General features: G+C 36.8%; 1 protein-coding gene across 5 annotated transcripts in view; it reads right to left on the reverse strand.

Moving 5' to 3' along the window:
* Positions 1–16,156, reverse strand: part of mapre3b (microtubule-associated protein, RP/EB family, member 3b) — a 280,639-nt gene that overhangs the window by 20,434 nt on the left and 244,049 nt on the right. For all 5 annotated transcript variants that reach the window (XM_051925018.1, XM_051925015.1, XM_051925016.1 and 2 more), the window contains 3 exons: positions 12,850–12,995; positions 10,616–10,772; positions 2,968–3,119 (listed from right to left, as the gene is read on the reverse strand). In XM_051925018.1, the coding sequence (XP_051780978.1) occupies positions 2,968–3,119; positions 10,616–10,772; positions 12,850–12,995 (455 nt within the window). The remainder of the gene's footprint in view (positions 1–2,967; positions 3,120–10,615; positions 10,773–12,849; positions 12,996–16,156) is intronic.

Here is a 16,156-nt window from a genome sequence, read left to right on the forward strand (position 1 = left end):
GTCTAATAGTGGTCATGGGCATCGTATCTTTGATTGCTGGTACAACAAATAGTTCTGACCAGGCATCAGCCACAGCACCAACTGTGGTCATTGCTGTTCTTGTGAAAAGAATGGAGATAAATGCCATCAACTCAGAGAGGGAGAGGCAAGTTCGTTGTACCACATGAACGTGACTGAGAGAATCAAACTGAATAAAAAAAACCCACTAACTTTTACAAGTAGCAAACATTTACACTGGGTGTTACAGACTCAAATCAAATGTATGTTTTACTATATAATAGTAATAATAGCAGCTCACTACTCAAAACGGGGAAAGCCCGGAAACTCTTGATTACTAGGCAGCAGTTCTTACCTCTACACCAGCCAAGTACACATGTCAACTTTCGGTCGATTGATATTTGGGCTTGGGTTTTTACTCATTGATAGCAACATGTAAATTGAATGATTTATTTTTTCTTTGGTTATGTTCTTGAATAAAGGTGCACTTGTTATGTTATTCCTTTTGTGAAAGTGTTTATTTGATATCTGGACTTCAGTCTTCATACACTATACACTTCACATCAGCATATTGTCATATAACATGAAAATAGTTTCTGTTTTAGTTAAGTGTTCAACATTTCGTGCCTCACATTTCCTGTCATCCTACATTTACCCAGATCATTGTAGACAAGGAAGACACATGAAATGCATGTATTCCAAATAACAATATATTATTTACCCTATATAATTCCAGACACCTCACACCAAGATAAACAGACTTGAGCTGGGAGAACTTCAGCTGCATCGGTAGGGGATGGGATAGCAAGCTGTTTGCCGCTTGTGCTTATTGACACATTTGCAAAACAAAGATGCTGATGAAGAGGTATGAAGGAATTTAAGGCGGTCTTAAAAATTCTGTCACTTGTAATTTTGAAAAATTTGAGAATAATTCATCAATTTAATTCTAAAATAAACATGCTGGATTACTGCCACATTTTAGTGTCTTAATATATTTAAGGCTCTACTTCCAATCAGACTTTTTGATACATCTCCCTGAATGTAGAGGGCAGTGGCTTAAATGCTTCTTTTTTTTTTTTTTTTTGGAACATTACCTACTGATTTCATTCTTGATTGAATCATTTGAAAACAGCTCTCTTAATAAAAATTGAAAAGCAGCACTACAAACATATTGTATAATAGGAAGTTAAAAAACCTTTAATAAATGATAGCTATCCTTACCTAGTATTGCACAAACATCTCAAAATATTTCGTAAAATGAAAGTATTTGGCAAGATCATGAATTTGTCAGTTACATGAAACCTTGCGTTATTTTTTTAAATTGTTAAATTTAACCGTGCCTAGCAAAATTGTTTTAACTTATTTACATTTACAAATTGTACTTAACTGTACACATACAGAATTATTATTTAAAAATTATAATTAAATTATTATAATTAAAATCAGTTCTTGGGCCGACCCTCTTTAATATCTATATACTACCCCTGGGTCACATCGTCCACAAGCATGGAGCTTCATTCCATTGCTATGCCGATGATACGCAGCTCTATGTGAGACTGGATTCGACTACTCTTACACCTCCATCAACGTTTTCCTCTTGCTTGGATGAGATTGAGGCCTGGATATCCAAGAACTTCCTCAAGCTGAACAGCACCAAAACTGAAGCCCTTTTAACTGGCACCACCCCATCAACTTCGTTCCTCTGTAAATTGTATTTCCTTTTCTGACCATACCATTACCCTCTACCCTTCTGTTACAAATCTGGGTGTCAAGTTAGACTCCCATCTGTCATTTGATATACATATCTATCACCTTTGTAAAATTGCATTCCTTCATCTCCGAAACATAGCCAAACTCCGTCCCTACCTCTCCCACTGTGATGCTGAAAAGCTGGTTTATGCCTTTGTCTCATCCAGACTGGAATATTGTAATGCACTCCTCATTGGGATACCCAACAAGAGCTTTCAAAAGCTCCAACAACCTCAAAATAGTGCTACAAGAATCCTGATGAGGGTGCGGAAATATTAACATATCTCACCAATCCTTCGGTCACTTCCTTGGCTCCCAATCCATCTCCATATTAAATACAAACTCTGTTTGTTTACTCTCCAGTGTATCCATGGAAATGCTCCACAATATCTTAAAGAACTCCTTATATTACAATCCACTACAAGAAACCTCCGTTTTACAAATACCTACTGCCTTCGCCCCCCTGTGACCAAACTTCATACAATGGGAGACCGAGCCTTTGCAGCTGCTGCTCCACGGCTCTGGAATGCCCTACCAGAGAGCCTAAGAACACAGCAGATTGTGGGCTGTTTTAAAAAACAGCTAAAGACTTTTCTATTTAGGAAAGCTTATTAACAAGAATGCTATAATTATTGTTGTTTTATCTCTGTTTTTATCTTGCCTTGCCTTTGTTTAATCTTTTTATGTTGCACTTTGAAATTTACTGCTAACGTAAAGTGCCCCTATAAATAAAATGCATTATTATTATTATTAAAAATTGTCACTAGCTTAATGAGGTATATTTTTATTGACCTCACTGGGCAAGTAAAATTTTTGCTTCACTTCAGAGCACCAAACAAATCACAATATCTATTGGTAAAAGATTATTCTTAATCCATAAATGGTGAATACTGTACAATACAATGATAAAAAATGTTCCATTTCACTTAAGAACTGAAATAAAAATCTTTCTAAAACAGAAAAATTAACTTTGCAGTCATATTTTCGTGCAATTATCTACAAATAAAAGTAATAAAAAAAAATCTGTTTCCTGGTCATGTTAGCATTTCATGTTTATAGAATATATTATTAGAGATATTATCTATATGATAAATCTTGTTTTGAGCTATTCAAACATGCAGTAATTCAAATGAAAGTATCCTAATATGAAACACGGACAGATATATGCCTTATTTGTCACTTCAGATAGCAAAAGTCCTCTTACCCTCCCATCGACTCTACCTGTTGGTTGAGTTCCATGATCTGTGCATCTGAATCACCCCCACCATTCTTGGCAACATGTGGATTTTTTCGCATGCCCATAGACGTTGTGTTGGACGTTCTTTGGGGTGCAGGCATGTTCTTAGGTGCAGTTGGAGATGTCCTTGTTGGCACTAATGGGAGAATATACTGAATCAAATCAATATATGCAAAAGGTTTCACATTCATTGAAGTCAAAAGGGATGTAAAATTACAGGAATGTGCATCCATACTGCTTGCTAATAGTGTGTTACCATACTGCCCACTACAGAGCAGGTCTATTACTTTCTTGAACTGGGGTGTGCAAAACTGTACAATTTTGTCTTGATTGTACATTGACATAACTCTGCTAAAACCACTTTTATCTATTGTAACAAAACAAAGTAATCATGCTGAAAACACTTCCCGACTTACTGGAGGGAAACAAATCACCACCTGCATGTTTGCAAAGCTGCAAATAATGTTCACTCAAATGTTAAGGTGCAGAAAAGTCATTAACATTTTTAAAAAATAAAACTGTTTTGTACTTTAAGTTTTAAAATAGTGTTTTAAGTTTTTATTACTCACACTGAAAAATCAAATAACTACTTTAAATCACTTTCACTGTTGCAAATGCACTAACAATAACTGTATAGGATCAGTATATAAAAAAAAATTAAACTGCTTCAGAAATAATGTGAAAAAATAATCTTGTGACTATCTACAAATACACAGAGAGAGTAAAGTTACTTTTCCACTGAAGGTGTCTCCTTTAAATATTTATCTGAAAGGGCCTGAATGTAGCTTATATATTTTATTTCTTTTTTAATATCAGTTCAGTTAACAATGAATTTTTCCAGTAAATGCAAAATGGAAAACTAAACTGTATCTAGTATAAGCTGTTATGAACAGGTTCAATTACAAAGCAGTCCATGAAAACGAGAAAACACATATAGGTGGATGAAGATTCCACCACACATTTGTTTTATTGGGATTGGCAACCACGGGGATGTACTATATAAGAAAAATTAAGTTTCACAAGCAAGAGGAAGTCATTCAGTCCATCAAGCATTTTTACTTAGCCAACAGGAAAGTTGTTCCAATAATTCATTCAGGTATATTTTGTAAGTCAATGTTCCTGCTTCAAATACCATACAAGACTTTGCAGTTTGCTCCAGGTTTATTTAAAGAAATGCTCCCTAGTTTCAATCTTTAATGCGCTCTCTTGTAATTATAATCTTTGTTCTAGTGTAATCAATCCATTCTTTAATTGAAAGATTTTTGCTTCATCTACAGTACTTCATAAATAGCTCTGAGAATTTTGAAGAATTAACGTTCCACACAGCCTTGCCTGCTCAAGATTAAAGAGATTTCATTTCCTTAAGTTCTCAGAGTAGGGCATGCCCTTTAATCTAGATGCTGCACATGGTTACTGTTTTAACATTGTTTTGTCTTTTTCTGCAGTATGGTGACTGGACCTGCACATAGTATCCCATATACTGCCTTATTAACACAATACACAGTCTTATCAATACTTTCATTTACACTCAACATGTTTTACAATACAACCTATAATTTGCCTTTTTAATTACTTGAATTTCTTAGACATTGAGAATGTTTTGTTGATGGTGATTGCAAACAGAAGTGGTGACAAGGGGCATCATTGTCTAGTGCCATGTTCTAGTTTGAAGTAGTCTGAAATAATGTTGTTAATACAAACTGAAGATTCTGGACTGATATACAGTAGTTTGATCCATGCATATATGTTCGGGCCAAACTCAAAGTTATGCAAAGTGGTGAATAGGTAATCCCATTCAACCATATCAAATGTTTTTTCTGCATCCAAAGATAATAAGATCTCCAGAGTGTTAGACTTTATGGGTGAATATAATACATTAAATAGGCATTGAAGATTGGAAGCCAAATGTCTACCTTTAATAAATCCGGTTTGGTCTTGTGATAGTACTGAAGGAAGCACCTTCTCAATCCTTCTAGCTAGGAGTTTGGAGAGCATCTTAACATCATTATTCAGAAGTCAGATTGGTCTGTGTAATACACATTGTAAAAGTCCTTATTTTTCTTGGGAGAAAACGGTAATTAATGCTAGGTGAAAAGTCTGTGGTAGAATTGTATTGTTTCTGGCTTCTATAAATGTTGCTAATAAAAGGGGAGCTAAATTAATTGAAATTTTTTTTATAAAATTCAGCAGGGTAGCCATCAGGACCTTTCCCACTCTGAAGTGAGGTTATAGCATCTAGTAATTAGTATAGTGTCAGAGGTTTAATCCAGTTCCTCTTCCCTTGGAGAAAACAATTGTGGTATCCGTAATGTATGAAAAAACACGTTAGACCGAGCCACTGGCTATTCACTTTCGATAATGCATCACGAGATACGGGGGATTTTCAGAGAAGGACTTGAACAGAAAATATCACTATATGCAAATGATATGGTACTGTATATATCAAACCCACAAAATTCTGTGCCTGCAGCCCTAACTATACCAGCAGAATTTCAAAAGATAGACACCTTCCCTTTTGTCATTGAAGATCAGTTTAAATATCTTGGAGTAAACATCACAAGTAAATATAAAGCTCTTTTTCAACAAAATTTTGCTGTTTGCATTGATACAATTAAACAAGACATGCATAGCTGGTCTACCCTCCATCTTATTTTAGCAGGGAGAATTAACATTATAAGATGAATATTCTCCCTAAGCTTCTGCTTCTATTTCAAAACATCGCCATATACATTAACAAATCATGTTTTGAGAAATTAGATTCAATCAAAACCTGATTTATTTGGAAGTTGAAATATCAATGCATCCAAAGGGTGACCCTAGAATGACCTAAATCAGTAGGTGGCATAGCTCTACCTAATTTTCAATTTTATTACTTCATACAAGTTACAAAAACCTGGACATTGACACAAACACATGAACACACACTAGCTTAGTCTGCAATAGAATTAAATCCTGCAGTACTTCTTTATATTCCTTGCTTTGTACACCAGTAAATACAAGGTATTGTCAATATACTAACAACCCAATTGTCCTTTATTCACTTAGAATATGGAACCAATGTAGGAAGCACTTCAAGTTAGAGAATATTTTATCTGTGGCATTTTTACATGATCTGTGGTGGGCTGGTGCCCTGCTTGGGATTTATTCCTGGCTTGCGCCCTGTGCTGGCTGGGATTAGCTCCAGCAGACCCCTGTGACCCTGTGTTAGGATATAGCGGGTTGGATAATGACTGACTGATTGACCTTTACAAGATAACCACCTTTTTCTACCCTCTTGTACTTACACAGTTTTTAATGTTTAGAAAACATATGGAATCAAATCATTTAGAGATTTGTATATAAACAATGTCTTTGCATCCTATGAACAATTTATGCTCCAAATTTAGTTTCCCATCAACATAATTTTTCCACTGTCTCCAAATTAGAAACTTGCTACATAAAATCTGCCCAATTTTCCTCACCTCCCATCTATTTCTATTCCAGAAGAGATACTGATCAGTCTTGAAGACACAGACAACATTTCTATAATATATAAAACCATGTTAACCTTAGTTTTAAAGATTCCAGAGTACGTGGGAAAAGGATCTCTTACTCAAAAAGGAGTGGAAGACAGCCAAGTACAGAATTCATTCTAGCTCCATATGTGCAAAGCATTCAATTATTCAACTTGAAATTTTTTATTGAGCACATCTATCTATCGTTTAAAATTAACCAAAATGTTTCCAGGGCAAGATCCCACCTGTGAACATTGCAATCGAGCTCCGGCTTCACTAGGCCACATGTTTTGTGTGTGTACCAAATTAACATCATTCTGGACAAACTTTTTAAGTGCCTATCAGACAGCCTATGTGTTACAATCAATCCCAATCCATTAATAGCTGTGTTTGATATACTCCCAGATGAACTTAAAGTGAAGAAGGACAAACTGTAATTACCTTTACTTCACTATTAGCATGTAGACGTATCTTGCTGAATTGGAATAATCCTAACCCACTTCTTTTAAGTCAGTGGGTAACTGATATTGTATACAATTTGAAATTGAAAAATATCAAATTCTCATTTAAAGGATCTGTTCAAAATTTTTTAAAACCTAGCAGGTTTTGTCTTTAGTACTAAAACATGAAAGTTTGTCTTTTAGGTATGTGTTCAACAATTCTTGCATTTCCTGTCATCCTATACTTACATAGATCTTTGTAGACACAGAACACACATGAAATGCATGTGTTCCAAATAACGATATATTTTTTAGCTTATACAGCTCTAGGTACCTGACTCCCTGATAAACAAGGCTCCAGTTGGGAGAGGTTTTTGCACTTTCTGTGGCAGTGGGAGGATGGGTAGGCTGCTTGGGCTTATCGACACATTTACAAAACAAAAGACGTTGACGGAGAGGTGCGAGCGGATTTAAGGTGGGCTGGATTTACGAGTTTTTTCGTAAGCTTTGGTAATTCAAGTGTTAACGTAACCAGACCTTTCGCTGTGGGCAGGCTTTAGAGCAATTGTCTAATTAGACTGCTAGGCCCACCTAACAATTAGCTTTAATGATGAAAAAATATTTTTTGTACAAGATATACATATTTATAATTTCACAAATAATTTTTTTAGGTAACCTCCTTAGCGAATATAAATGCATTTCATACCCAAACTGGTGCAGATGGTAAATCAAAGTTTGTGAATACATCAATGTCAAAAAATGACATTACTTGGATGTTTGTGCCCTGTGATGGGGTGCACCCCATACAAAGTTAGTTCCTGTTTTAATTTGTGCTTGATGCTGCTGTAATGATCTGTGGCTCTTTGGATTCATGCAAATCATTTATGTAGGTTCAAGAAATGGGTGGGAGGAAAATCAGAGCATTCAGGACCAGTTATAATGTATATGTCACAAACATAATTTTGCAAAACCCATTCTCCAAATACAGTGTTGTGTGTGTCCTCGGTGCACTTCATATTTGCATACTTGTCAGCACTTCGGTTATCCAGCTCTGCTCTGATCATTACAATATTTCTCATAAATCAAGGCTTTTCAAAGTATTGCATCACAAACAGTTGTTATAAATAAAGTTTCATATCATTTAATATCCATTACATTTCTTGCATATTGCTACAGCACAATGTTTCACAAACTTTTCAATGTTTGGTACTCTTTTTTTTTTAATTCCATGGACCCTCTGTATATGTCTTGTTCACACTAGTACCAATAATTGGTATTCAGCATATAGACTTTACATGTTAACAAAAACATGTTTCTTTTAATTTATTTATTTACCATTAATGGGATGTATGGGCTGCCCATTTAACAGTCTTAAACTGTTCTCAATAGAAAATTCTATACTATGATTCAATTTTAGCACAGCAAGTGCACAAAAAAACACTCCCACAGAGGTATCTGGTTGGGAATGGCAGTGGGAACTTAATGTTTGAATGCTCTGGATATTCAAATGTAAATGTAACCAAAAGTCTGCCAGCGGTTTTTATGTCTCCATTAATGGCAATCTCTATCAAGTTCTCTTACTTACTAAGTGGGAGATAAAAATGGGACTGAACATCCAACACTCTGCACTGTAAATTCTAGAAAAATACTCTAATAACTGCATGGCCAGATATGTATGATGCTCTTTGATACCTTGTTGGACACAGTTCGCCAGGTCAAGTTGATTTGCAGAAAAAAAAACGACTAAAAGGAACAAAAAACCTGCATATTGCTCTCAACTAGACATTAAGACTAAAATACAAGCTTTTTAGTCATTGCCTTGATTTTATCATACATATTAAATATACTGCTGGTTAAACCCTGGAGGCCAATATTTAAATCATTTAACTGAGAAAGAAATGTCAGAAAGGTAACCTAACCATTAGATAGCAACTGCCCCTTTCCTCAGGGCAAATGAAGGAAAAGCAACCCAGGAGGATACCTGACCATCCTTGAAGTGAAAGTATTATCAAATACCCAGCAAAACTTCCTTTAGGTGTACAGGTGAGAAAGAACACCTAATCAACCTAAGACAAGTATCCAGGAAACTGCCTTGAATACCTTATGTTTTAAAGGACTCAAGGGTGTAGGAACACTAAGAAAGCATTCTTTCTTGGTGGTCCTGAAGTTTCTACAGAGCCTGCTAAATTAAGGAAATGGTAATTTACAGTAATATTTGCATTTGAATACCCCGACAATGCTTTTCAAAACATATGCAGATGAAAACAACACACATAAGGAAAAAAGCTGTAGAGTATTTAAGAAATCTGGAAAAGGGATGAGAGTGTCTCTCAAAGGAAAAGCTAGAGACTGATCTTTTACAAGTGCAGGATTTAGATTATATGGCTGGAGAAAAAAAAATCAAATTCACAAAATCACATTGACTCTCTTGGGAAGGAAAAATGTTGATTTAGTTGATGAAGCAAAACTCATTAAAAATGTACACACATCTTACACTTAGCTATTGTCATAAAATATGTACAGTGAAACCTCAGCTCACGAACAATTTGGACCACGTACAAATCGGGTTACGACCAAAAAGTTTGCCAAACTTTTGCATCTGTTCACGACCACACACTTGGGTGACGAACAAGTCAGTTTCCCTTCTAGTTTGTACGCGCCGATGATTTCCGCACGTGTTCAGTCTCTCCCTGTGCAGCAAGCAAGCGAGAGAGAGAGCGCGAGCAAGAGATAGAGAGAGCGAGCGAGAGAGAGAGCAAGCGAGAGAGCTCAAGCAGAAGAAGTAAACATTACAGAAGATGTAAGTAAACATTTAGTTTACTATTACACTGTGCATTCTATGGTATATAAATGCAAAGAATTATTATTATTATTATTATAATTAATTATTTTTGTGCTTAAAAATCTTTAAAAAAATATATATTTACATACTCGTATGGGTGGGCGGCACGGTGGCGCAGTGGGTAGCGCTGCTGCCTCGCAGTTGGGAGACCTGGGGACCCGGGTTCGCTTCCCGGGCCCTCCTTGCGTGGAGTTTGCATGTTCTCCCCGTGTCTGCGTGGGTTTCCTCCGGGCGCTCCGGTTTCCTCCCACAGTCCAAAGACATGCTGGTTAGGTGGATTGGCGATTCTAAATTGGCCCTAGTGTGTGCTTGGTGTGTGGGTGTGTTTGTGTGTGTCCTGCGGTGGGTTGGCACCCTGCCCGGGATTGGTTCCTGCCTTGTGCCCTGTGTTGGCTGGGATTGGCTCCAGCAGACCCCCGTGACCCTGTGTTCGGATTCAGCGGGTTGGAAAATGGATGGATGGATACTCGTATGGTCTGGAACGGATTAATTGTATTTACATACAATCCTATGGGGGAAATTACTTCAGGTCACAACCAAATCGGGTTGCGACCACAGTTTTGGAACGAATTACGGTCGTGACCCAAGGTTCCACTGTAATTTTAATTTAGGAAGAAGGAAAAAATATCTACTTATTTTACTTGCTCTAAGAGACATTCAAACAATTGTGTCTGTTACAATGATTTAGATATCTGCATAGAAACCTACACATTTGTTTACAACTTTAACAGGCGATATAATTTAAATAAAGTTCTAAATTATACACAATTTTAGTAATTTGTATTAAAATTATGTATGTACAGAAATAATGATAATGTTAAAATGAAATACTTGTAATTTCTAGAAATATGCTTACCAGGATTGTGTGGAGCTGCTACTTCTTGACCCTGTCGAGCAAGTAATGGGTCATAGTCTTTGCCATCATAATTTGCATCAAAGAACTTTTTAAACCACTGAACAAATTCAAAGTTGTCTTGGAATTTACCTTTCACCAACTTTTCAACAGGGATAATCTGGGTTAAAATAGAAAGGTCATGAATGAGTTCCCAAAATCCCCTTTAAATTGTATTAGTTTATCCTAAATTATCTTTATTGAACAAAGTCTGGTTCTTGTCGAATAATATCACAATTAATCTAATGAGTTCACAGATAAAGAATCCTCAAAACAAAGAATATGAAAAAAGGTAACTCACAGAATTAATTTTCATTACTGTTCACCAAAAAAAAAAAACACACACACACACAATAGCAATGAGCTCAGAAAACTAACACATAAAAAAGGTATAGAGCAAGTGTCAAAAGATATGTCAAAGAGCTCATGCAACTTGCATTTTTGCCTAAACCATGACAATTTTTTCATTAATAAATCTATTTAAACATAATACATCACATTACAAATTAACTTTGAATTATATAATAATAATAATACTGTAATAATAATAATAAAAAATCTTGGGAGACAAGACTTTTTATCCGGCAAGAGACGTCATCTTTTGAGAGACACTTTCATGTCCCACGAGACGAGACATTGTGCCAAGAGATTTAATCACGCCTGGGGCCGGAAATAAAAGACAAAGAGTAGATGACAAAGTAAAACGTCATAAAGAATTCAAAAACATTGGTGCGATACACATGCAGAGCAGGTTAGAGTTAATGGAAGTACGAAAATTCGATAGTAAAGATCGCATTAGCGCACACAAATGGAAATTATTATTTGGTGAAAAACAGCGAAAAATGATCGAATATATTGTTCGGATTTAAACTTTAAGTCAGAGACTTGTAGATCATCTAATTCATGTTGCCATCAGGGAAAAGTAGTGTTTCTTCCCAATGAAGAGGCATATCCGCGAGAATTAAAATATTTATTGTTTGGTGAAAGTGAAATCTACATACGCTGTCATGCTTGGGTCACAGAGTTGCAAAGATACACAGGAGATTTTAGTGACAGAAACACTATTCAAACACTTCAAACATACATAAGTCTCTTTCAGGAGTGAATCGAGCTCCGTGTGTAGTCCCCTCTTCACAACTCGAGTGGCAGAGATGTGAAGTGGCGCAGGCCTGGGGTTGGCAGAAGCCCCCTAGTGTACATGTGTGTGTGTATATATATTTTGTTACACACAAATGCTTAGGGAGTGTCTAAAATATGTAAGCAACTATTTCAAGGTAAAACAGTTCACCACACAGGATGGTTTAAAGCAATCACTAAAACATCTTCCCTGCAGATCAAAGGGCAAGTCCTGAGACAGACCATAACGTCACTTCTGTTATGACCTTGGAGCAATTTAATCCACGAAGGCACCAGAAGTTGGAACCCATTTGGACCAACTCTGTAGCAGAGAAACCTTTGGTTACTACGACTTGCAAGAAATCGAGACGACCTTATTCCCCATTTTGTTTTGACCTAATTTATTAAACGGGGTACCCAGTTGGTCCCCGACTCTATATGATTTTTACAAAATTACTTATATATATATATACACACAAGCACATATATAATAATACATATAATACACGTATAAACATTTGCCAATTTTTGCATTATTAAGTCTATTTAAACATAATATAGCACATTATAAATTTTGTCAACACACACACACACAGTATATTTTTCTTGAAGATATCAATCTCACATTGATCTCTCGCATTTAGTGGTCTCTGTGGTGATATTAACTATATACAATGACTGTAAATATTATTATAAAGCATATAAACTGGTAATGGCACACACTCACTCAATTGTCATGTGCTGCCACTTTTTAAAGGGTGTACTTTATTACCACCAACTAGTTCATCCTCAGTTTCTTAATATTAAATAAAGCAAAACTTTATTAAAAATTTGCTCTACCTACTTGCATTGATTGCCTTGGGTATGTCAGAGACATACTGTCAAAAAAAACTACAAAATGATTTATAATTATATTATACTAAATACAATATAATTCAGCAAACTCATTTGTGAATATTAGGATACAAATCAACTTCTTACAGAGAGTGTCTTTTATTAAGCTAAAGCACCAGACATACTTTTATTCACCATTTATAGTTTATTTAATAGACAAGAAATAAAATAAAAGGCAATTCACATACTTTATCAACACTCATTTTCTTAAAAGCTGCCTGTAGTACTTTAAAGTTATGTATGTACTCATGTTCAAGTTTAGCTTGGAATTTGACTTTCTTCAGGTGTACACAACCAGGAAAAAGCATGTCCATAAACTGGCAGTAAGCAGCTCCTGTTTAAAACAAAGGAATTAAATTGATAACAGTTTTATTTTTCCAATATGTTACAAACTAAAATCACAGCAAAATTTTGTTAAAAATGAAAAGAAACCTTTAGGTCTCCCACTAAATGAAAGCTGCAGTATTACTACATGATAAATACTAGTACTTTTTTTAGATAATAATATTCTTTTTAGAACTAACTTTCACATTCCATCTGGGTGAAGCAACACATAAACTGGTTTAATTGAGATTACACATAAAAAGGCTAATAAGGTTTTAAATCAAATACAGAGTGACCACCTTTATTCATGTGTCTGCGTCTAATGTCAATGTCGAGTATAGAGGTACATCAACATATCTTCATATTTTCATTATTTGACACAAGCTTCTTCCCCATCAGAGATGTTACATTTAATATCACAAGAAACAAATTTTACTACCAAGGTGTATTATGTCTACTTCTGTCCTACACATCTCACCTACTCTCAAACAGGCTATTTATAGTAACTAGTTCAAAAAGAAAGCACATAGTGGTATCTCTTCTAAAGATAAGGTTTGATTATATTTACAGAGAACTATCATGGGATTCTAATTTAAGATTTCTCTTTGTCTGCCTCTTCCCTTTGGACGAGTTTGCCATTGGTAGCCCTACCGAGAGTTCAAAATTCTCAGCAGCATAGCTCTAAAAATCACTGAAGCACACAACTCCTCCATGATGAAGTTACAGTTTTGGGAATTAAACAGTGACTAAAATTACATTTTTAATAATTTCTAAATTTCTGAAAAATACTTGAAGATGTGTGGTGAAGGTAATGGTAAAATATATGTGCCTTGATTGCTTATAATTGCAGGTTCCTTATAACATATATTACAAAGACATATACAGCATCTGCAAAAGTGTGGACTTTCATGTCCTATTGCTGGGAACTATTGCTTGATGCAACGTTTAGTGAATGCTTCATTTAACTTCTCAGTGTACACATTTAAATCCATGTATTAGGGGGTTTTATGTCTAATAGGTTTTTTAGTCTTAAAAAGAAATCATGTTTACTATAATCAAAATCAATAATAACAAAGTCAAAACAATTTATAGATGAAACTGAATTATAACAATGTGATATTAAAGTTACAATATGTGTAATTAATAACAATTTCAAACTGATTATATTTTGAAATTTGGTTTTGTGTATATGACCTATGACTGTATTCAGAACCTTCATGCTCATAATAAAAAAATTTTTTAAACAGATCTCCAAACATCTTTTTTATGGGATCCGACTTGTCAAACATTGACGGGCAAGAATGATAGGCTATAATGTAAACAATAACAACAATAATAACATTAAGCCTTATACTGAAGTAGCATAGGAAACACAGATACGGCAAAGTTAAAATTAAATAGGGATCTCATAGTGAGAACATTGATGAAGTTGTTGACTGCACTACTGACTACATCCACTTCTGTATGGACATTGTAGTTCCAGTAAGAACTGTACGCTGCTATGCTAACAACAAGCCATGGATTACAAGTGACATCAAGGGCCTTTTGAACCAGAAGAAAAGGGCTTTTAAAGACGGTGATCAGCATGAGCTCAAGCGCGTGCAGAAGGAACTGCAAGTCCAGCTCAGGGCGGCGAAGGTGCAGTACAGGAGAAAGCTGGAGCAGAAGTTGCAGAATAACAGCATAAAGGAAGTGTGGGATGGGATGAAGATCATCACTGGCTGCAGCTCGAAGCGGGGTACCACCATCGAGAGAGACGTGAAGAGAGCAAACCAAATGAACAACTTCTTTAACAGGTTTGACCACCCTAACCCACTCTCACTCTCACCTCGGAGTACTGCACTCTCCACACATCCTTCTGCTGATGCCAGCATAGGATAGACATCCCCACCCATAATTACAACAGCGCAAGTGAGCAGAGAGCTGAGGAGACTTCATGCCAGCAAAGCAGCGGGTCCAGATGGAGTATCGCCACGACTGCTGAAGGTCTGTGCATCGGAGCTGGGGGGTCCTCTACAGTGCATCTTCAACCTGAGCCTGGAACAGGGGAGAGTCCCGAGGCTTTGGAAAACATCTTGTATCACCCCAGTCCCAAAGGTATCACGTCATAGTGAGCTGAATGACTTTTGGCCTGTTGCTCTGACATCACATGTGATGAAGACCATGGAGAGGCTGCTGCTTCACAACCTTAGGCCACAGGTTCAACACGTCCTTGACCCTCTGCAGTTTGCATATCAGGAGAAGGTGGGAGCAGAGGATGCCATCACCTATATGCTACTCCGATCCCTCTCTCACTTGGACAGAGGCAGTGGTGCTGTAAGAATTATGTTTCTAGACTTCTCTAGCGCCTTCAACACAATCCAACCTCTGCTCCTTAGGGACAAGCTGACAGAGATGGAATTAGATTCATACCTAGTGGCATGGATCGTGGACTATCTTAAAGACAGACCTCAGTATGTGCGTCTTAGGAACTGCACGTCTGACATTTTGGTCAGCAACACAGGAGCGCCACAAGGGACTGTACTTTCTCCGGTCCTGTTCAGCCTATATACATCGGACTTCCAATACAACTCGGAGTCCTGCCATGTGCAAAAGTTCGCTGATGACACTGCTATCGTGGGCTGCATCAGGAATGGGCTGGAGGATGAGTATAGGGACCTAATCAATGACTTTGTTAAATGGTGCGACTCAAACCACCTACAACTGAACACCAGCAAAACCAAGGAGTTGGTGGTGGATTTTAGGAGGCCCAGACCCCTCATAGACCCCGTGATCATCAAAGGTGACTGTGTGCAGACCTATAAATATCTGGGAGTGCAGCTGGATGATAAATTAGACTGGACTGCCAATACTGATGCGCTGTGCAAGAAAGGACAGAGCCGACTATACTTCCTTAGAAGGCTGGCGTCCTTCAACATCTGCAATAAGATGCTGCAGATGTTCTATCAGACAGTTGTGGCGAGCGCCCTCTTCTACGCGGTGGTGTGCTGGGGAGGCAGCATTAAGAGGAAAGACGCCTCACGCCTGGACAAACTGGTGAGGAAGGCAGGCTCTATTGTTGGCATGGAGCTGGACAGTTTAACATCTGTGGCAGAGCGAAGGGCGCTCAGCAGGCTCCTATCAATTATGGAGAATCCACTGCATCCACTAAATAGTATCATCTCCAAACAG

Source organism: Erpetoichthys calabaricus, chromosome 3 (assembly GCF_900747795.2).
Source record: "Erpetoichthys calabaricus chromosome 3, fErpCal1.3, whole genome shotgun sequence".
Classification (NCBI taxonomy): domain Eukaryota; kingdom Metazoa; phylum Chordata; class Cladistia; order Polypteriformes; family Polypteridae; genus Erpetoichthys; species Erpetoichthys calabaricus.